The sequence below is a fragment of the Thalia democratica genome, chromosome 2, assembly GCF_965202585.1.
Source record: "Thalia democratica chromosome 2, ktThaDemo2.hap1.1, whole genome shotgun sequence".
In the NCBI taxonomy this organism is placed as follows: domain Eukaryota; kingdom Metazoa; phylum Chordata; class Thaliacea; order Salpida; family Salpidae; genus Thalia; species Thalia democratica.
Window position 1 is genome coordinate 90750780 of NC_139166.1, and position 22365 is coordinate 90773144.

Consider the following 22365-nt stretch of genomic DNA (forward strand, 5'->3'; position numbering starts at 1 on the left):
ACTTATGTTTTACATAACTAATTATTATTTATTTTTTTATCATTATTATTAGTTAATATGTACAAATTTGACAATTGCAATTTTTTAAATTAAAGTTTAAAAATACTAAAGAATCAAATTTTAAAACATCTCACTTCTAGGTTAACATTTTTATAACCTCATTTATACATTTATTTTTCAAGTACTTGTTTAAAATGCCTATGATTGACTACAAATAAACCATTAAGTATGTCTACCACTAAAAATTCTATATAATAAAAATAAACTCTGATGTCAATATATTCTCCATCCCATATAACAGAATTGTACTAGATTATTGTTTAAATTTGATGGAAAGTTTTGAGCTATAATCACTGTTCATTCAAGCGTTTAAGAGAAAGCTCACAAGGTCATGTGATATACTGATGCAATATAATTACAGTCAAAATAAGGAGAAAAAAAAAAGTGAATACAAGAATTTACTCACATAATGTAGCATAAATTTAAGAACGTAGCTATATAAACTAGCCACAGAAATCGGTAGACTATTCTAGCCATAGCCTGCTGCAGTAGACATGATATTCAAGAATAGAAATCTATATTGTTTGATTGTTTTGTATTAACTTTTAAGTTAACACTGTTTTAATCTAATAAACATGTCTATAATCTTAGTTTCAAGCAGTTAATTCTCATTTTAATTTAAACATTCTCAATGTATAAATGACGTTAGATTTAACTCTTGTGTAAAAGTTTTGAACAAATTTAAAGAATTTTTTAAACTTGATTTTTTTAAATATTTGTTAGTGTTTGCAATTGTTCTTTAAAACAACAGTTCATTCATTGTCATGCCTAGTTTTTTATAGAGTAGCCCGAAGTATTATTTAATACCAGCATAAAGTATATGTTAAGTTTGTTATTTAAGTTATATACATCCATAGACTACAATAGGTTACATAACACATTTATAATAAAGCTAATATAAAGACCTTACCTTTATAACAGCTTTTTTCCAAGATTATCCAAAAGGGTACCATAAATAGAAACTCACACTAGGTATTCTAGAGCTGATAGTGAAGAGCAGAAAATAATAATCAGGTGTATTTTAAGAAATGACACTACATATTTAGAAATTTTTTTAAAAGTTTAAGGGGTCACAAGCTGAAACAATAGGAAGCCACGAGGCCTTACTTTCAGTAGATGGTGAAAAAAAAAGAAACAAAAGTTTTTGGTATATTTAAGGGAAGTTTTTTTAAAGAAATGGTGTTTGAGGTGGCCATTGCTTTTTTATTTTTTAAATGGGGGCCTTATAAAAAAAAGTTTGGGAAGCCCCCATGTAATGTATGTAAATTTGTTAATTAATTAAATTAAAAAAAAATTTGTATGAGGATACTCTTTTGCAAATAAAACACTGAAAGAACTTCCTTCATAAAACGTGCTTCTATATTCAAAAAACTTCTGTAAACGGGGGTTTTCCTTTGAGCGAAAAACTAGACCAGGGATGATTTGTTTGCTTCACAATTCGTACAACGACTCTTGTGGAACACCAGCGACAGCAATCAAAGTAACGGAAAAGATTTTGACAATAAAATAGTCAAAATGATTGAAGTTTAAATTTTACCCTGAAAAAATTGAACTTATACAAAAACTTTTTGTTAACAAAGGTATTAATTACAGTAACCTCTCGCATCTTTACGCACTCGTGACGTTACGCATTCTCGTTTAGTAACGCATTTTAGAACTCTAAAACAATAGAAAAAAAAAATTCTTTTAAATTGCACAAATTAGGTTTATTGTATTTTTTAATTTAAAATATGTAATTATATGCTAACTTACCTTTCTATATATTTAGACTAATTGATAAACATTTAATTATATCTCAGTATAACAGAAGTTTTGTTAACAATAAGAGATTAAATTAAAATTCTGAAAGAAATATGACTGTGTTAAATGATTAAAGTATAATAAAATAATGAGAGTTTAAACACAAATAAATAAATGTTACAGCACTTTTGTCTATATATGAAAAAAATCTAAAAAAGAAATCTAATGAAACTTCCTAGCAAGATTTAGCAGTGATACTTAATAAATATAGAGCTTACACTTGACACAAATCTCAGTTGTTTTTTTAGCAAACATATCACTAGTTAAAATAGAATATAAATATTAAGTACCAAATAAGTCATATATAAAAAAAGATAAAGATAAAATTAACTTATCTAAATATCAGTAACCTATCTGTATAAATAATAAACTGTACAGTAACCTCTCGCTTATTAACGCACATTGTGTCCACAGAAAAATGCGTAAAGATACGAGAGATCGTAAAGATACGAGAGGTACCAAATTTACCTACTATAATGGCTGTTTTTTGATATTGCTTCTAAATAAAAGCAGACTGGAGACTTCCCCACTTTTAACAATTTTTTTATTTTATTTATATATATGAAAACAAAAGATAAAACTATTCAAATATTGAAAAAAAAGATTAAAAACTTATATAAAATGATAATATTTGTAGAAAAATTTTACGATATTTAGATAAGTTAATTTTATCTTTATCTTTATTTATATATGACTTATTTGGTAATTAACATTTATATTCTATTCTTCTAACTAGTGATATGTTTGCTTAAAAACAAAATTGAGATTTGTGCTAAGTGTAAGCTCTATATTTATTAAGTATCACTGCTATTTTTTGTTAGGAAGTTTCATTAGATTTCTTTTTTAGATTTTTTTTATATATAGGACAAAAGTGCTGTATTACTTATCCGGTTTTAACTATCATTATTTCAACATACTTGCATCATTTAACACAGTCATATTTCTTTCAGAATTTCAATTTAATCTCTTATTATTAACAAAACTTCTGGTTTATTAAGATATAACAAAATGTTTTTCAATTAGTCTAAAGATATAGAAAGGTAAGTTAGCATTTGAAAACATATTTTAAATTAAAAAATACAATAAACCTAATTAGTGCAATTTAAAAGAAAATATTTTTTTATTTTTTCACGAGTGCGTAAAGATGCGAAAGGTTACTGTAATTAATACCTTTGTTAACAAAAAGTTTTTGTATAAGTTCAATTGTTTCAAGGTAAAATTTAAACTTCAATCATTTTGACTAATTTTTCGCCAAATTTTTTCCGTTACTTTGAATGCTGTCGGTGATGTTCCACAAGAGTTGTTGTACGAATTGTGAAGCAAACAAAACATCCCAGGTCTAGTTTTTCGCTCAAAGGAAAACCCCCGTTTACAGAAGTTTTTTGAATATAGAAGCACGTTTTATGAAGGAAGTTCTTTCAGTATTTCATTTGCAAAAGAGTATCCTTATACAAATTGTTTTTTAATTTAATTAATAAACAAATATACATACATTAGATGAGGACTTCCTAAACTTTTTTTCATAAGGCCCCCATTGAAAAAACTAAAAAGCTATGGCCACTTCCAACAAGAGTTCTTAAAAACTTCCTTAAATATACCTAAAACTTTTGTTCTTCTTTTTCCATCATCTAGTAAAAGTAAGGCCTCATGGCTTTCTATTGTTTCAGCTTGTGACCCTATAAACTTTTAAAACATTTTCTAAATATGTAGTGTAATTTCCTAAAATACACCTGATTATTATTTTCTGCTTTTCACTATCAGCTCTAGAATACCTAGTGTGAGTTTCAATTTATGGTCCCCTTTTGGATAACTTTGGAAAAAAGCTGTTATAAAGGTAGGTGTTTATATTAACTTTATCATAAATGTGTTATGTAACCTATTGTAGTCTATGTATGTATATAACTTAAATAATAAACTTAACATATACTTAACGCTGATATCAAATGTTACTTCGGGCTACTCTATATAAAACTAGACATGACAATGAGTGAAGTGTTGTTTTAAAAAACAATTTCAAACATTAACAAATATATAAATTACATCAATTTTTAAAAAATTCTTTAAATTTGGTCAAAACTTTTACACAAGAGTTAAATCTAACGTTAATTATACATTGAGAATGTTTAAATTAAAATGAGAATTAACTGTTTGAAACTAAGATTATAGACATGTTTATTAGATAAAAACATTGTTAACTTAAAAGTTAATACAAAACAACCAAACAATATAGATGTCTATTCTTGAATATCATGTCTACTGCAGCAGGCTATGGCTAGAATGTTTTACCAATATCTGTGGCTAGTTTATATAGCTACGTTTTAAAATTTATGCTACATTATGTTAGTAAATTCTTGTATTCACTCTTTTTTTTCTCCTTATTTTGACTGTAATTATATTGCATCAGTACATCACATGACCTTGTGAGCTTTCTCTTAAACGCTTGAATGAACAGTGATTATAGCTCAATACTTTCCATCAAATTTAAACAATAATCAAGTGCTATTCTGTTATATGGGATGGATAATTTATTGACATCAAAGTTTATTTTCATTTTATAGAATTTTTTGAAGTAGACATACTTAATGGTTTAATTGTAGTCAATCATAGGAATTTTAAACAAGTACATGAAAATAAATGTATAGATGATGTTATAAAAATGTTAACCTAGAAGTGAGATGTTTTAAAATCTGATTCTTTAGTATTTTTAACTTTACTTAAAAAAATTGCAGTTGTCAAATTGGTACATATTAACTAATAAAAAAAATAAAAAATAAAAATTAGTTAGTTATGTAAAACATAAGTAGTAGTGTTTAATCATATTGTTATAAGTTCTGCAATGAAATTGAATAACAGTATTTAATAGTAAGTTTTATTTATTTTTAATCTTATTGTTAATTTATGTTTGTAAGGGGTTTGTTTAAAAGGTTGAACAAGGTGGAAGTTGTTATCAAGTAAGTAAAATTTAAAACAGAATTGATTATAAAAATTATTTACTTACTATGTAAACACCTGTTATTAGGGTATAAATACAATGCATACTTAAAATATCCATACAAAAGGAAATCTAAAAGTATAAGAACAGAAGTACTAAAGAGCACTTTACAAACATATTTGCTTTAGTATTAGTTTCTCAAAACTAAATAGTGAAAAGTATGTGTCCCTAATTTATCATCTTTGTACTCAGTTAACTGTTATAAGCTTATAAGTTTGTATAAAACTATATCATAAAATAAGAACTTAATATACAATAAGAACCCTGTATGTAAACCAGCCACAGAAAGTGGTGGAAGCACTTGGAATGGTTGCACCTGATATTCTGTTATAAACTAAATGCTTAGTGTATAATAAATTTGATGTGTTAAAACTAAAAAGTAACTAAAACTAAAACTCAGTGGCAATGTTTAATAAGATTTAAAGACTCTTTAGTAAACTGTGGGTAAAGCTTATTATGTGCCATTTGACTTGAAACTCTAATATTTGAAGTTCCTTAGAGTTAGTATTACTTTGTTTTATTTAATTACAAAATTCTCATAACTGTCATAGTTTACTTATTACAGTATGAAAAAGAATGAATAAGAAAAAAAAAATCATTAAGTAAGTTAAAAAAAAATCTGTCTTACAAACTGTATGTATTATTTAAAAGTAGAATTCTTTTATAACAAAATTTTAAGTTTATAATGTTAATTAAGTTTATAATTAAAGTTTTTAAATTTTTTTAATGAAGAAGGTATATATTAATGAACTTGTCAGAACTCTTAGAAAATTGGTCATAAAAAACTTTAATAAATTAAAATCATTTGTTGAATGGGATATTTATTAAAAACTTTTTGTGTCGAGATAATTGTTATTTTTGTTCTTAAAGTAGTAGTATAAACTTAATTGCTTTCATAAAAACAAACTTTAGTTATAAAAAAGTGTTGGATCACCCTATGACCCTAAAAGTTATGTTATAGTATACTTTAAATTTTTTACCAGTTTTTATTAAATTTCTTTTAATTTAAGAATAAAAAGTTTATATACTTAACAAAGCCTTAATGTTTCAACAAAGGTTCACCTAATATCAGCATTTAGTATAGGTTAAGTTAAGACTTAGTTGTGGTTATTTGTGTAGGTGATTTATATATTGTAAACATTCAAGTGACCTTGTAAGTTAAATATTTAAGTAACACCCACACTAAGTAAGAAGTGTAATGGAACACCAGTTGCACTTAATTTAGTTGAATACTTAATTATTTTGAAATAAGTTAAAATAAATCTGATGAAATATTTCTTAATCTATAGCTATATGTTTACTAAGTTTGACAGTGCAAGCTTTAAAGCCTTGCTGGCTAAAATGTAGAAATTTGTATTTCTTGTTTTTGATTGTAAAGATAATTATAAACAATGTTATTACTCTGAGCATAAATTTGATTTAAATTATAAGTAGTTAGAAAATATAATATTATTTTATATATTCTTAAAATATTTTCCTGTTAGATTTAATTTTTGTGTTAAAGTTTTGACCACATTTAAAGTGGTGTTTTTTGTATGTTTGTTAGTATTTGCAAATATTCTTTAATATAAAACATGTTCATTCACTATTATGCCTAGGTTTATAAAGTTTAGCCACAAGTATTATTTACAGGGTTGTTAAACAACCTGAAAACCTCGAAAAAACTTAAAAAACCTGGTGTTTGACAATTTAGGCTAAAAACCTGGAATTTAAGAAACTTTGATAATAAACCTGAACAAAAATCACTAATAAAATCTTGAACAACCTGGAAATTTTAACAATTTAAACATGTTAAGTAGTAGAATTTTGATGTGACTCAAAAACCTATCCTATAGATATTTTGTTTGTTATCAAAAATTTTTTTTTATTTAAAAACACATTTGAAATAGGTTTACAGTATCTTTTCAATTTAATTTTAAAACACTTAACACAGGTTTTTACCTTGAACTTAATTTAAAACTAAAAAAAAGACTAAAAAGTGTATTTTCAAAAACTTTGAGGAAATTTTAAAAACATGGAGAAAGTTTGCAAATATATTTGGTAATCATGTATTTAATCTCAGTATTATTTAAAGGTGATTTTATTATGCTTATTAGTATGGTTGTGAAACATACTATAACCATTACAAGTTATTAACCAATATCTAAAGCTTATATTGTATTAAGGTATATATCATAATAATAAAATGTCTGCCTTTATAATTAAATATTAACAGTTGTATGTTATGTATAATTATTATTTGTAATAATGTAATGTAATGCAAATATATTGGAATAATAGTATAATTATTTAATAGTTTTTTATATAAATTATCATCATATATTTTTTTATTAAAACATTTAAGTTTTCTAGTGATAAATATATTATCTTTGATGCACATAACAAAATATGAAAAGTACTTTATAATATTTTTTAATTTTTCCTACAGCATCTAAATTTTGAAATAATGACCACAGTTATATTTATAAATTGTAATTTACTTCTGGAGGTTTTAGGCACTTTAGGAGCTTATAGGCATACATTATTATTATATTAGTTATATTTTGTTTTAATACAATAAAAATGCCAGGCTGCATAAAATGTCTGCTTTGAGTTTAGTAATAACAATAACTAGCTATATGCCTAATTAGTTTACACACTTCTAAGTTCCATTATCTAATATTTTCATACTTACATACAGACATCATAAAACAAATAAATATCACTTAATTAAGCAAACATAATTAATAAAAACTGACAAACCTAATATTTTGTTAATTATCTACAGCTATCATTGTAAAGTAAACAAACAAAATGCTTAGATGTAGACCAGCGGACTGTTATGAATCAATTGAGAAGATCGGTCAAGGTACTTTTGGGTTAGTTTAAGTTTTTTTTTCAAATTTTAGGATTTCTTTACACTGGCTGTATATCATACTAGAAACTGCAAATGATTTTCTTATTTGCAATTTTAAAGTAACATCATATTTCTTTTTGGTATTTCATGATCATTTCAACCAGAGCAGAGTATAATTTTGAAAAATTATTCAAACCAACTTAATAACTTTCATAAAAAACTTGAACTTAAGAAATTTTGAAAAAAGCCTGGAAAAACAAGAAACTTTAGATAATTTTTAAATGTAAAGTGTAGACATTTCTTTATGTACAAAATTTTATTATGAAAAAAAAATATCACAATTTTTTTTTCAACGCGCTAAAGTAGCTTTGAAGCTTCTTTTCAAGAAATTTTTTTAACTTAAATATAATTATATACTGACAATAAACTAAAAAATTGTTCTTAAATAAATCTGGAATATTTTACGGTAAAAAACCTTTGGCAACCCTATACATATATATTTACAATTAGAAAAGTTCAAGGCAAAGAAAGTATTTATTAACAAATAATAACAATATGCTTAACAAAAATTACGTTTGTTATTTTAAATAAACAGAGTAGTGTTCAAAGCAAGGGAAAAAGCAACTAAAAATGTTGTAGCGTTGAAAAAAGTTGTCTTGGAAAATGAAAAAGAAGGGGTTTGTGTTAAAAATATGTTTACTATATTTAATAGTATTAAAATTATTTTTTTATTTTATGTTATATTCTATATTTACAACTGTTATATTTTAGTAAATGTTGTTGTAATATTTTTATATTAATTATTTTAGTTTTTTAATAAGTGTTTGCGTTTGATAAAAATAATTGATAAAAAAAGGGATGGTATTATTATTAAAAATAATTTGTTTAGTTAGAATTTAAAAAAAAAAAAGTAGTAAAGATAAAAAAATAACAAATTATGGTTAGGAAGCTTAATGCTTTTAGTTTTTAACTAATTAAATTTTCTTTAAACCTTAGGAAACAAAATTTATTTTTACAAATAGTAAGGATTAGTATTGTCTTAATGATTAAAGTATTTTTTATTTGTTTAATAATGTTGTTCTACTAATAAAAAAATGAAAACTTTAATTTTGAGTTTAGTTTTAAATTACCTTTAAAAGTAACAAAGAAACATAATAATTAAACAGTCAGTGTTCTAACTTTAGATTATTCAACTCTATTACAAAATACACCTGTATTGAAATAAAGGTGTTAATTTTATTCTATAAAAAAATTATATAAAGTTACAAAAGCTATTAGTGAGTTAAAACTATTCTGTTTTAGTTAATTTTCTTTTTGTTAAAATGCTATGTAAAGTATGTAAGCATTATTTATAAACTTATCAAATCATCAGTTTCTATAACCACGTTGAAATGTTTTAGTTAAATTATAACAGGGGTGGCAAAAAAACTTATAATCCTTGAAAAACCTGGAGTTTAATAATTTAGGCTAAAACACCTCTTAAAACCTGGAACTTAAAAAATTTCGAAAAGAAAACTTAAATTTTGAACAAAATTACTAAAAAAGCTGAAATTTTAAACAAAAGTCACTTAAAAACCTGGAATTTTAACAAAATTTTTATAAAACCTGAAACGTTAAACAATTTTTACATATCAATTAGTAAAATTTTGATTTGACACAAAAAAACTATCATGTAGATAATAAATTTTTGTCATCATAGTTTTTTTTTGTTCAAAACACATTTGAAGTAACTTTACAGTGTCTTTAAAATTTAGCTTTACTACTAAACACAGAATTTTACCTAACTTTAAACTAATAACAGAACTATATAAAGTACTTTTAAAAACCTGGAAGAAGCTCAGAAAACCCTGAAGAATATGCTGAAAAACGTTTAGCGACCCTGTTTAAAAACGTTTAATAGTTATAACTAACGATAACATATTTAAACTTTATAGTCATTCTTACTTGATATGAATACATTATTTTTTTATTTTAAATTAGTTTATTTTAATATTTAAGTATTAATAATGAAAAGTAAATGAGTGTTGTGATGATTTTAAACTAGTATTCACACAACTAAGATTAGTACCTTATTTTTATTTTATAAAACTGACAGTTCCCAAGGTGAGAGCGATCAAAATCTTGCAAGAGTGTATTTCTTTTTAAAAATAAGTAAACCTTAAAGTTTAAAATATCAAAAAATTTAGTTTAGTAAGCTTTTTTTTTTTGTTTATCAGTTCCCAATCACTGCTCTGAGAAAGATCAGAGTCTATTTTTCTCTAAGAATATGCAACTTTTTATGTTTTATATACATATACAAATATATATATATATAAAGGTTTATTTAAAGATGCAAAACTCAAAGAACTCGAGTTTCGTGATTACTCACTCATCAGCTTCAAAACAAGTTTGTTGATTTTTAAACTTGTTATGAAGCTGATGAGTGAGTAATCACGAAACTCGAGTTCTTTGAGTTTTGCATCTTTAAATAAACCTTTTTATTAATAAAGCCCTCAAGGTGGGCTCAGTGTGAAAAATTTAATTTATTAAGTTTAATAACTTAATTCTATATATATATATATATATATATATATATATATATATATATACACGGAAAATTTAATTTAATGATTTTTTTCACAACAGTTTCCAATTACTGCTCTGAGGGAGATAAAAATCTTGCAAGCTCTCCATCATAAGAATGTGGTGGATTTGATTGAAGTTGTCAGATCTAAACCTACAACCCTAAACAAGTATGTTTATTTAGTTTTGTTGACTTTTAATAAATTGATAACATTTGTAAATGTAAAATTGATTACATTTTGACCTGCACCTACTAACATAGAATAACATGTTAGGGGAACGGGTTTAAATAGCACAAGTTTTCTAGATTGCACGAGGGAACAAAGTTGCAAGAAGACGATTTCGCACCAGTGGTCAATTTTGCACAAAAGAAAAAAAAAAAACAAAAATAAAACAACAAAAAAAATAAAATAAAAATTTTTAGAAACAAATAGTAAAAAAGCTACCGACCGAGAGTAAGAGTTAAGGGTTACAGTGATAGTATAAATAATAAATAAAAATGTGAATTAAAAATAAACACCAAAAAAATAAAATAAAAATACAAATTACCGACCGAGGGTTAGGGTTAAAAGTGATAGTAAAGATTGAAAAAATAATTAAAAAAAATATATATACAGAAATTAAGAAAAAAAAAACCCGTGCAAAAATTTATTCGTGCAAAATTGTCTGCTCTAACTAAAGTGTCTTCATAAAAATTCCTTTCGTGCAAAAGTGATTATCTTTCGTGAAATTTTATTTTCGTGCAATTTTGTACCCTCTATCAACCTAGTCTTCGTCCAATTTTTTTGCACTCGTGCAATTTTTTAACCTCGTGCTACTTAGCAATTTTATCTTCGTGCAATTTGGTCCCCTCTTGCAAATTAGTCGTCTTCGTAAAATTTTGTGCACTTGTTCAGTTTTGTTTCCTCATGTAATTTTGTACCCTCGTGCAATTTAGTAACCTTGTGGAATTTTGTACGCTTGTTCAAATTAGACAGCTAACCTATGTCACTTATATAAAAAAATTTGGATTCTGCGAAATTTGTTAATAAACTTGTTTGTTTAAACCTAAAAAGTAACGATTAAAAAAAATTTAGTGTAGTATTTACATAGTAATGTGTAGTACAAGCCACAATAAATATTAAAGAGTGCAAAAAATATGGAATCTTAGAAAAACCTGGATTTGTTAGATTTTGCTCAAAAAACCTAGAAAAACATAAAATTAAAAAATTTTAAACTATTAACCTGGAAATTCGAACAAAAGTCACTTTAACCTGGAAAAAGTTTGAATTATAAGCAGCTTTTAAATTTTAAGTAATTAAATTTTAATTCGACACATATAGTCGATCGTAAAGATTAAAAAAAGTTATAATCAGAATTCCTTTTATTAAAAACACGTATAAAGAAGCTTTAGAATATCCATTTAATGTCGTTTAACATTAAAGATATACACTTAACATGGTTTTTTGCTTTAAACTAAAAATATACCCAAAGATATGAAAATTAGAAATCCTAGAAGAAATTTGCCAAAAATATTTGTTTACATGTTTAGTTATATATATATTTATATATATATACATGTTTTTACTGACTACAAATAACTGTGTGTCATAAAATATGTTTTGAGTTTACTAATACACAAAATAATTTTAGTGACATACAACTTATACTGTTGTATTTTTAGTATCAACAATACGTTTTTCCTTCAGATTTGGAAGCGTTTATTTGGTGTTGGAATTTTGCCAACACGATTTGGCAGGTCTTCTCTGCAATAAAAACATAAAGTTTTCACCCGGAGAAATTAAAAATGTTAGTATGTTTATAAGTTTTCACTTGGTAAAATAAAATTAAAATAAATTATAAATTATAAATGACGTGTATACAGTTGCAGAAAGTTATTAAATTCGACAATTTAGGCAAAAATGCATAAAAAAAACCTAGAACCTAAAAAATATTGAAAATATTTTTAAAAAAGAAATTTTAAACAAAAATCAATAAAATACGTGGAAAACCCTATATTTTAAAACTATTTTTACAGACTAACTAACGAAATTTCCATTTTGTTCAAAGAATTTATCATAAACATAAAAAAAATTGTGTCACTTAAAAGTTTCTTATATTAAAAAAAAACTTTTAAGTAGCTTTACAGAATCTTTTCTATGATGCTCTACTATTCAAAACTAATTTTTTAACTTAACTATAACTTTATACAAAAAATAGACCAAAAACTTGATTTTATAAACTTAGGAGAAATTAAGAAAACCTTCGGCAACCCGTGTGAAAAAGCATGCATTATTTGGTGTTTAAATGATTTGTTAAGGATTATAAAAATATTTGTTAAGGAACAGAAATTAGTAAAAATAAAGTAGTTAAAACTTTGTTTTAAAAGTTATTTCAAGTATGCTAATGACTTAAAAATTCACATCAATTTAAGTTAATTACCTTGAAAAGGCCCGCTAATTAGTGCACTTTATGTTGTTATAAAGTGTCACAGTACAATACTTAATTTGCAACTATTTAGTTTAACGAAAGCTGTGAAAAATATTATCATAATAGAGTATAACATTTACTAACATATATTTATAAATGAAACAAGTAATGTATCAAAAATCTTATTCTAGATATTCGAATCTTAATAGATATATCTACAATAATTAATATAACTTTTTAAACTACTCAAAGTATAAACTTAATCGTTTGTTAGCAAAAGATCCAAGTGAAACAAGTTCACTAGAATATATGATAAAAACAAATTATACAGTATCCTTCTTCTATTTCACTGACATGTTTCTGTGTATTCACGGAAACTGTATAACTTGTTTATATTAAATATATATTTTTTTTTAATAAAGCAAATAATGTACCAACTATTAGAAGTATTATTCTACATGTATGTTAACTAATCATTTATATAATATTAATATAGATAAATTTTCTTGATTTTTTTTACATTAACAAATAATGCACCAACTATTAAAATGATTGTTTTATGTGCATTTTAAACAAAAAATTTTTTTTTATTTCTATAGATATACTTATTTTTTTTGTTCATTAGATAATGTACCAATTACTATAAGAAATGTTTTGCACGCATTATAACAAACATATGTTAAATACTATAAACAAATTGTTACTTCTGTTCAAACAGATAATGAATCAAATGTTTGATGGATTATTTTACATGCACCGCAATAATATAATACATCGAGATATGAAAGCAGCCAACGTCCTCATTACAAAAGACGGAACACTCAAACTTGCTGATTTCGGATTAGCTAGGTTAGAAAAAAACAATTAATTTAAATATTAAGTTATTGGTAAAGATGCAACGCTCCAACTTTCTGTTTTCGGCCTTGCTAGATTATTTTAGTCGATTTTGTTTTGTTAAAATACCACAGAGAAGTCCATTTAAATTTTAGGCTCTTATTGTCTCTACAGATACTTTTCGAAGGTTATAGCTATAAAAAAAAACAAAAGTTAGAATCAACATAAGTTGTAAGCGTCAGAATTGAATCAGTGACCTAGGTAAACCGACTAAATAATTATTTTAACATCTAAATACTATGTTTTGAAGTAATTAATATTAAATTTTTTTTAGTTAATCAATTACCCATATAAACTTGCTAACTAACGCTAGTATAAATTTTTGATTAAAAGTTCAAGCTTGATCGAAGTTTTTTGCAAAGCTCAGCTAATTTTAGATGTGTTTCCTAAATTTGTTACTAGTTACTCTTATTATTCTAATTAGCTAGTTTCAATTTTTATTTTCTGTTATTCTTGTAAGTATTTTTTCAAATTTTGTTTATAGTACACTTTAAAAGTTTCTAAATAAACTAATCTGACTCAGATTAGTTTTTTTTCCAATAACAGTTTACTAAATATTCATGTTATATTTCACCTAAAAATTGTTAATAGCTAGTTGTTATATAAAGTATTTAAGCCTAAACTAAAAGATGTTACATAACTTTAGAAAATAACATTAGAAAGCATTTCAAAACCTAATACATTATTAACAATTTTAATACTTTATAAAAATAAAAAAATATATAACTGGAAACTAATTATATGAATCGAAGAGCAACTTAATTAAAACTTCTACTTGCATTTATAACACTCAAACATTTTTAATATCTAATTTAAATAAACACAGTACTATTTTTTTTTAACTTTTTATGCCAGATTTTAAAAATTTGTGAAAAGGAAGACACGAAAATGTTCAAAAAACCTTTAACACCGGCTGCTTATCGAAAAAGGAAAAAGTAATAACATTGTCAATAATTACAAAAAATACATATTTGTTGTTTTTGTTTTATAAAAGTTATAATGATTAATAAGTGCTGATTTGAAAAAGTTCTGTAAACAAAAAAAACTTATCAGATTGTTTAATTTTAGATTTTTATTGTTTGTAAAAGTAACTAAAATATCCACAAAAGTAATAAATTTCGAGCAGATGACTTAAAAACATTTTGTAGTAGTTTTAATTAAGAAAAACAAGTACAAATTGACAAATAAAAAGTTATAATTTTCATAGCTATGGCCTTCTGTTATAATTTTCAAGTGAATAAAATATTTAATATGAACAGAGATAGAAATAAGTACAGCTATGGATTTACCTTTAATTAGTTATTCAGACTTAAAAAACATTTTGTAATCAGTTTACTTCAATTTGTCCCCAAGTCATTGACCAAGATATTTAAATTTAGTTTGTTTAATAGTATTACTATAATCTCAGTCCCTATAATGTATAAAACTGTTACTAGTTCTTTTCTCCTAATACAAAAAAAAAGAATATTAATATACTAACACCTATCTAATGCACATAAAGCAACTAGAACAAATATGTTTCACTAAAACTAACACATATAACCAGCAGAACTTAAGTTGTTAATATTAAGTAAGTGTGGTAAATACGACTAGTTAGCAGAATTCGCAAATTAAACTTGCAAACTGATTATGATAAATCAATATTTTTTTTTAAATGATGTAGTGTTCTAAAATACACTTTTCACAATTTGTAGTTTAAAAGAGATAATATTACCATTTAGACATTTATATATTATAAATTTTAATATTAACAAAACTTAATAACAGCATAATACACAATTAAAAAAAGAACAAATACAACTTTTTTTCTTTAACATATACATCATTCAAACAGAAGGTTCAAATAGTTCACAAAGGAGGGTGAATCGAATCGATAAACAAACACTATAATACACTAATAATAAAATAATTAAAATAATAGAATATAGAAAGGATATTTCAAATGCATATAAATAATTTTTCTTTCAGAGCGTTCACAGTTCGCAAGGAAGGAGAATCGAACAAATATACAAACAGAGTGGTCACTTTGTGGTACAGACCCCCTGAATTATTACTTGGTGAGAATTTTTATTAGTTTGAATATGAAGACAATTGTTGTTTTGAATTTGTATGTTATCTATGATGTTTGATAAAGTTAGGTGAATTGCTTTTATTTAAGAAAGTTGCTTTTGTTCATAAATTTTATCTTGTTTGTGTTTATGTCATATAAACCTCAACTCTCACTTAGTGAGTAACTTTGTTTTAACTAGTTAATATTTTATCATAATTTAAATAATGTTTAAAGGTAAAAAGAAATACTAGTTTTTGTCTAGAAATTACATTAGTTGTATTTATGATTTAAAACTAAACATAAGTAATTTAGAAGTGACAAAATTTACTGTTATTATCATTACACTGTTTATCTTATATTATTTACCTTAATTATAAAAAGGCGAAAGAGACTACGGACCACCAATTGATCTTTGGGGTGCCGGATGTATTATGAGTGAATTGTGGACCAGAGTACCATTAATGCAGGTTTGTATTTAGTCAATTTTATAGGTAAAAAGTAATTAGTGTTTTTTATTCCATCAATGCAATTTTTTCAAGTTGACTATTATTTTTTATTACTTTTTTAATTTGAATTACATTAATAAAAAAATTAGTAGTGTTTGTAAAGTTTTTTCTATTAACGTTTGATATTTTGTAAAACCTGAAGTACATAAAAAAATAGTTTAAATTTAAATATACTGATATATATGAATATTTCCCTAGCGTTTATAACTTTGATAAGTTAGTTTCAAACTTATGAGAATTATATATATATATAAATTAAAAAGGTTTATTTAAAGATGCAAAACTCAAAGGACTCGAGTTTCGTGACTATTCACTCATCAGCTTCAAAACAAGTCACGGAACTCGAGTCCTTTGAGATTTGCATCTTTTAATAAACATTTTTAATATTAAAGCCCTCAAGGTGGGCTCAGTGTGAAAAATTTAATTCATTAAGTTAAATAACTTAATTCTATATATATATATATATATATATATATAAAAAGTTTTATTCAAAGATGAAAAAACGAGAAGAACTTAAGTTTCGTGATTAAGTACATAAAAAAATAGTTTAAATTTAAATATACTGATATATATGAATATTTCCCTAGCGTTTATAACTTTGATAAGTTAGTTTCAAACTTATGAGAATTATATATATATATAAATTAAAAAGGTTTATTTAAAGATGCAAAACTCAAAGGACTCGAGTTTCGTGACTATTCACTCATCAGCTTCAAAACAAGTCACGGAACTCGAGTCCTTTGAGATTTGCATCTTTTAATAAACATTTTTAATATTAAAGCCCTCAAGGTGGGCTCAGTGTGAAAAATTTAATTCATTAAGTTAAATAACTTAATTCTATATATATATATATATATATATATATAAAAAGTTTTATTCAAAGATGAAAAAACGAGAAGAACTTAAGTTTCGTGATTACTCACTCATCAGCTTCAAGACAAGTTTAAAATAAAGCACAAAACAAAATCACTAATGAAGGTGAAAAATTTTTTGCATAAATAAATTTTTCACCTTCATTAGTGATTTTGTTTTGTGCTTTATTTTAAACTTGTCTTGAAGCTGATGAGTGAGTAATCACGAAACTTAAGTTCTTCTCGTTTTTTCATCTTTGAATAAAACTTTTTATTAACAAAGCCCTCAAGGTGGGCTCAGTGTGAAATATTTAATTTATTAAGTTAAATAACGTAATTCTATATATATATATATATATATATATATATATATATATTACTATAACAATAGCTACTAAATATTAATATTACTTCCTCAGGGAAATGTAGAAAAGAACCAACTCGATCTTATAACAAATTTTTGCGGATCAATTACACCTAAAGTTTGGCCTGGAGTTGAAAAGTTACAACATTACCAACATTATATTGTGAATGATAAAAAACAACATAACAGGTTATTTATCAAAAATAAATACGTTTATTTGGTGTTGAAAAATCACAATATTATCAAGTTTATATTGTGAATGATAAACAACTAAATAACAGGTCATTTTACTAATGATAAGTACATATACTTTTTGTTAAAAAATTAAAACAATATCCAGATTATATTTTTAGAAACAACACAGTAGGTTACTTCATATTTTTTGTTATTTGGAGTTGAAAATTTGCAACATCATTAAGATTATATTGTAAATAATAAAAAAACCAACATAACAAGTTTTTTATTACTTTATCTCAATATAGAGGTTCTTGAAGGGTTAAAGGGAATAGTAAAGTATAGATTATTGGTTTAACAAGCGAAACAAAACTTATTCTTGATTTACATGAATTAAAAAACACAAAGATAAATTGTAACTGCATCACACTATACTTAAACTACATTTAAACATAAACGATCATAAAAAACTAATAAGTAACTTAGAAATTAAGTAGAAAGAATTAGTTCTTAAATCTAGTTGTTTAAAGCATAACTAAAGCACACCAATTACCAATAAATACCATAAAGTGTTGCTTACCTTTAATAAAATTTGTGTGCAGTTAGAAAAATGAATTTTACTTAGCTTAATCAAGAAAAGACAACTAAAAAGTTCTTAATATTAGTTTATTACAAAATAAAGTTTTTTGATAAATTTTTTTGGTTTAAACAGGTATTAGCACATTTATATCTAAACAAAACAGTCAATAAATAGAATGTGTTTCAGTGCTTTATGCATAAAACCTTCTTCAGAGTCTATTTTCCACAACAAACATTTTGCTCTAACTTGCTTATTAAGTACACAGAGCTATGTTCCAACTTTGAAATAAAACAAAATATCTTATAAGTACCAGCTTATATGTTTTTTATCTATACTAATTTGTAAGAATTGAACATGGTACTAGTGTGACATAATTAGTCTTCCTCACACATAGTTTTCTTTATTTTTTAATAACATTTATTTATTTAAAAACAGGAAAAGGGTACTGAAAGATAGACTGATGTATAAAATAGGAGATAGTGACGGATTGGATTTGATCGACAAATTGTTGTGTTTAGATCCTAAAAAGGTTAACAAACTATACATGTATAAAATAATTACTAGTAGTTTTTATTAGAATATATTAATATGAAAAATTAAGCTCTTGCTTAAGTTTGTTAAACAAAATTCACATAGATTCTTGTTTTTTGTTTAATAGGTATCTTTATTGCTTAGTATATTAGTTAAGTGAACTTGTTTTATTACTGATTTAAAAAAAACATGTTTCTTGCATTTAAAATATTTCAGTGAACACTTTAATATTTATAAAATTAATAAAATAAACAAATTATACAAAACTCAACAGAGAATAGATGCCGACAACGCGTTGAACCATGATTTTTTCTGGAAAGACCCTCTGCCTTCTGATTCGTTGAAATGTTTGGAAAATTTAAAGGAGAACAACTTCGAATTCACCAAACGTATGCAAAAGGTAATTTAATGTTTTAATATGTTTTATACCTTATAACAGTTTTGAATATCTGCAACAAAGTCATCAGAAGCTAGTGTGTTTGTTTTATATAAACAAAAAAAACGTTTCATTAAAAATTTGAGGATCTCCAGTGAAATCACGAAAACGATAATTGATTAAATGTTTTATTGTAATAAATATTTTGTTTCAACTTCAAACATCTGCAACAAAATAATCGGAAACATTCAGTAGTTTAATGTTGATTGTTTTGTTTCAACTTCAAACATCTGCAACAAAATAATCGGAAATATTCAGTAGTTTAATATTGTTTTGTTTCTACTTGCAGGAGCGTGAGCAACTTGAAAAAAAATTCTACGAAGAAGCGGTATTTTGTTATTTTGTATCAATAATAAATTAAATCAATTAAGATATTTATTAACAATTTCAAATTTCTGTCTCGAAATCACCAGAAAAAAAATTAACTGTTTAATGATGTTTTTTTTATATTTTGTTTTTATTAGCGACAGGCAATTAATGGACCAAAATCACCAAAAAATGCAGGAGAAAGTTGGTAATTAAAAGTATATATATAAATTTAGTTGTACACACTGAGTTTTAGTTCTTTTAACAGTAATAGCACTTGTTTATTTTCTTCCAAAGTTTAAAACATTTTTTTTAAACATGGAAAATGGTCTAAAACCCAAAAATTCCTTAGCCGAAATTTTATATTCAAAAAATAAATCAATAAAATTCCTAAAAATAATTTAATTGACTATTTTTTTGTTATAAAGTTGAAGTTCATTCATTTTTTATGTAACATTTTATTATTTTTATTTTTTTTAAGTGTAAAAAATAATTTTAATAAATTTTTATTAGGTTAATTAAAAATTAATTTAATACTCACGCGTGCCATTAAGTCAAAAACTTGACGTTCATTTTTACCTTTTTTAAATACGCGTTATATTTAATTTTTTACGCTGCAACACAGAAATCACTTTTATAAACCATAGAAAAATCTCCAAAATAAAATAATTTTTCACTCATACTGTTTATTATTAAAATTTTTATTGTACATTTAGTTGCTGTTATACAATTTTCCACTCTGCACAACAACATAAATTATCAGTACAACAATAAACTGTTTTAAGTATTACTTGAAAATAATTAAGATATCAATTATTATACTTTATTATTTCTATATACTTTTATTGTAAATTATTCACAGGCGGCAAAACAGCACCAACACAACAACAGACACTATCCTTACAACAACCATCACCTCCAGAGAAATAATAATAAACAGAAAAAAGAATATTCTTCAAAGCAGTATGAAGAAAGAACTTATTAGAATATATAACATTAATATTGAACTTGTGATTGTCTTAAAATAGCTGATTTTGTGCAGATACGTTTTTAATGGCAATTTTTTTTGACTATAGATATTAAAGTTTTCTATTTTATTGTATTGTTTACTATACAAACACTTGGTATCTTTTGTCTGGTGAAAGTGCTAGATATTGATATATTTTTGTTAATATTCTGAATTTTTTTCTTTATACGTTGTTGGGGCTTACACTGACTTTTGTGTACTTTGAGTGATAGTAAGTTTTGGACTTATAAGATTAATTTAATTTGCTTTTTGAATATTTCTTTTATTGATGGTAAAGCTGATTTATAGGACGAATGTTTTTTATTTTAATATTTAGCACCTTTGAATGTTAAAATTTTTTGAAGTTTTGTACAGTGCACTTGTTAGTTTATATAGTATTTATAGTAATAATTGTTTTAGATTAATAAAATTTAAACATATTGAGGTTTTTTGTAACAAAAATTAAGTTATTAGCTTGATTAAAAATTTTTTTTTAATTAAAAATTAAAAAACTGCTTTTACGGTTATGTGTATTTTCAATTTAGTTTTTTGAAGTGATGTATTTTTTAAAGTTTTATAGATAAACAAAAAAAAGTAAGAAAGTTTAAATATTTGAAGTCCTTTGATTAATTTTTAAATATTTGGCTACGTTTAAGTTTCTTTAAATGAATATAATTTTCCAAAAACAATAAATAATCCTGAAATTTGGTCTCTAGTTTTTCAATGCTGCTTTTGTTTATATGTGTTAGAAAATTTTGTTATTGTTATTTTCAAAAAATAGTAAAGAGAAAAGTATAAATTTTGAAAATTTATTGTAAACTATAACTACATGATTTAAAATTAAATAGTTTTAAAGTTCAAAAGTTGAAAATTAAGTTATAATTCTTAACTTAAGTTAACATTTTTAAGTTAAGTAGTATTTTTTTTTAATGCTCTTATGACTATGCGTTTTGTTAGGTTTGATGAAGTGCTGTTTTTTTTTTTTTTGAATCATTTGATACAAAAAAGTATGTGTATTTGTAAGGTAAAATGTTTGAAGTCTTATGTAGTAACTTATGTAATATTTGCAATCGTTATTGTTTTTTTAGGATGAATAGTTCTTATTTTCTTACAACATTATGTCCTTTTAAATTAACAATAAATTTTTTTGAGACTTAGTTTATTTTTAGTTTTTGATATGCTGCGCTGCTTAATTTTCTTTGTATTTTTATTTTTTCATTTTTCGAGCTTAAACACAAATTTTTATGTAAAACAAATTAAAAACACTTAGTTTGAAAAAATAACTGATAGAAGTAATAAGATTTGATATTTGTTGTATTGTGAAACATAGTGAGTTTGTAATAGTCCAGGAAACTAAATTGTTTTTAAAATAATAACTTTTCGCTTATAAACAAGCATGATCTAAAAACTAACTAAGAAATAAGTTACTAGCTTGTTCAATTTGTTATAAATTCACAATGCATAAAAAATTACTACTTTTTATACTACTTTTTGCTATTATCGAAAATGTTAAAAGGTTTCTCATATTATGATGTATTATGTAAACTTTTTTAATTTACAGTTCCAAATGTAGCAACCACAGCCTAATAAGTTTGTTATGTTAAATATCTTTCTTTTGAATAGAAGAGTTATCTAAAATACTGTTGTAATAACAATAAACTAAATAATAATTTTTTTTTATATTACAGTTAGTATAACTTTTTATAGTTTAATGTTGAGTTACTTTTTTTTTTTCACATGGTAATTTATGTTAGTTTTTTTTTAACTACCCCGATCTAACTTTATTTTTGATTTTTTTTCTTGTGCTTAATTTAATGGACTGTTTTGTTTAATGATTTCTTTTTTCCATCAGTTGTGATTTTCAAAACATAGCAGCTTTATATTTTTAAACACAGCTAACTAAGTATTTTGAAAAGTAGATAAATACTTTTTTCAATAAATTAGGAGATATGTTTAGAAGTTTCCTTAACTTTGTGATTATTTACTAGTTTTGATTTCTTTATTTTCA

General features: G+C 24.2%; 1 protein-coding gene across 1 annotated transcript; it reads left to right on the forward strand.

Moving 5' to 3' along the window:
* The first annotated feature begins 7645 nt into the window (after positions 1 to 7645).
* On the forward strand, positions 7646 to 20336 carry LOC145829104 (cyclin-dependent kinase 9-like). The gene is made up of 11 exons (XM_082936835.1): positions 7646 to 7710; positions 8284 to 8365; positions 10314 to 10420; positions 11939 to 12038; positions 13378 to 13508; positions 15522 to 15610; positions 15985 to 16070; positions 17380 to 17513; positions 18514 to 18607; positions 18884 to 19009; positions 20214 to 20336. The coding sequence occupies exons 1-11, from the start codon at positions 7646 to 7648 to the stop codon at positions 20334 to 20336; spliced, it is 1137 nt and encodes a 378-aa protein (XP_082792961.1).
* The last annotated feature ends 2029 nt before the right edge of the window (positions 20337 to 22365 follow it).

Excerpts from the sequence above, each read along its gene's own strand:
- LOC145829104 (XM_082936835.1), top strand. The coding sequence starts at position 7,646 with ATGCTTAGATGTAGACCAGCGGACTGTTATGAATCAATTGAGAAGATC. Across the intron at positions 7,711-8,283 it reads ATCGGTCAAGGTACTTTTGG|AGTAGTGTTCAAAGCAAGGG; the intron begins GTTAGTTTAAGT and ends TTAAATAAACAG. Across the intron at positions 13,509-15,521 it reads GCTGATTTCGGATTAGCTAG|AGCGTTCACAGTTCGCAAGG; the intron begins GTTAGAAAAAAA and ends TTTTTCTTTCAG.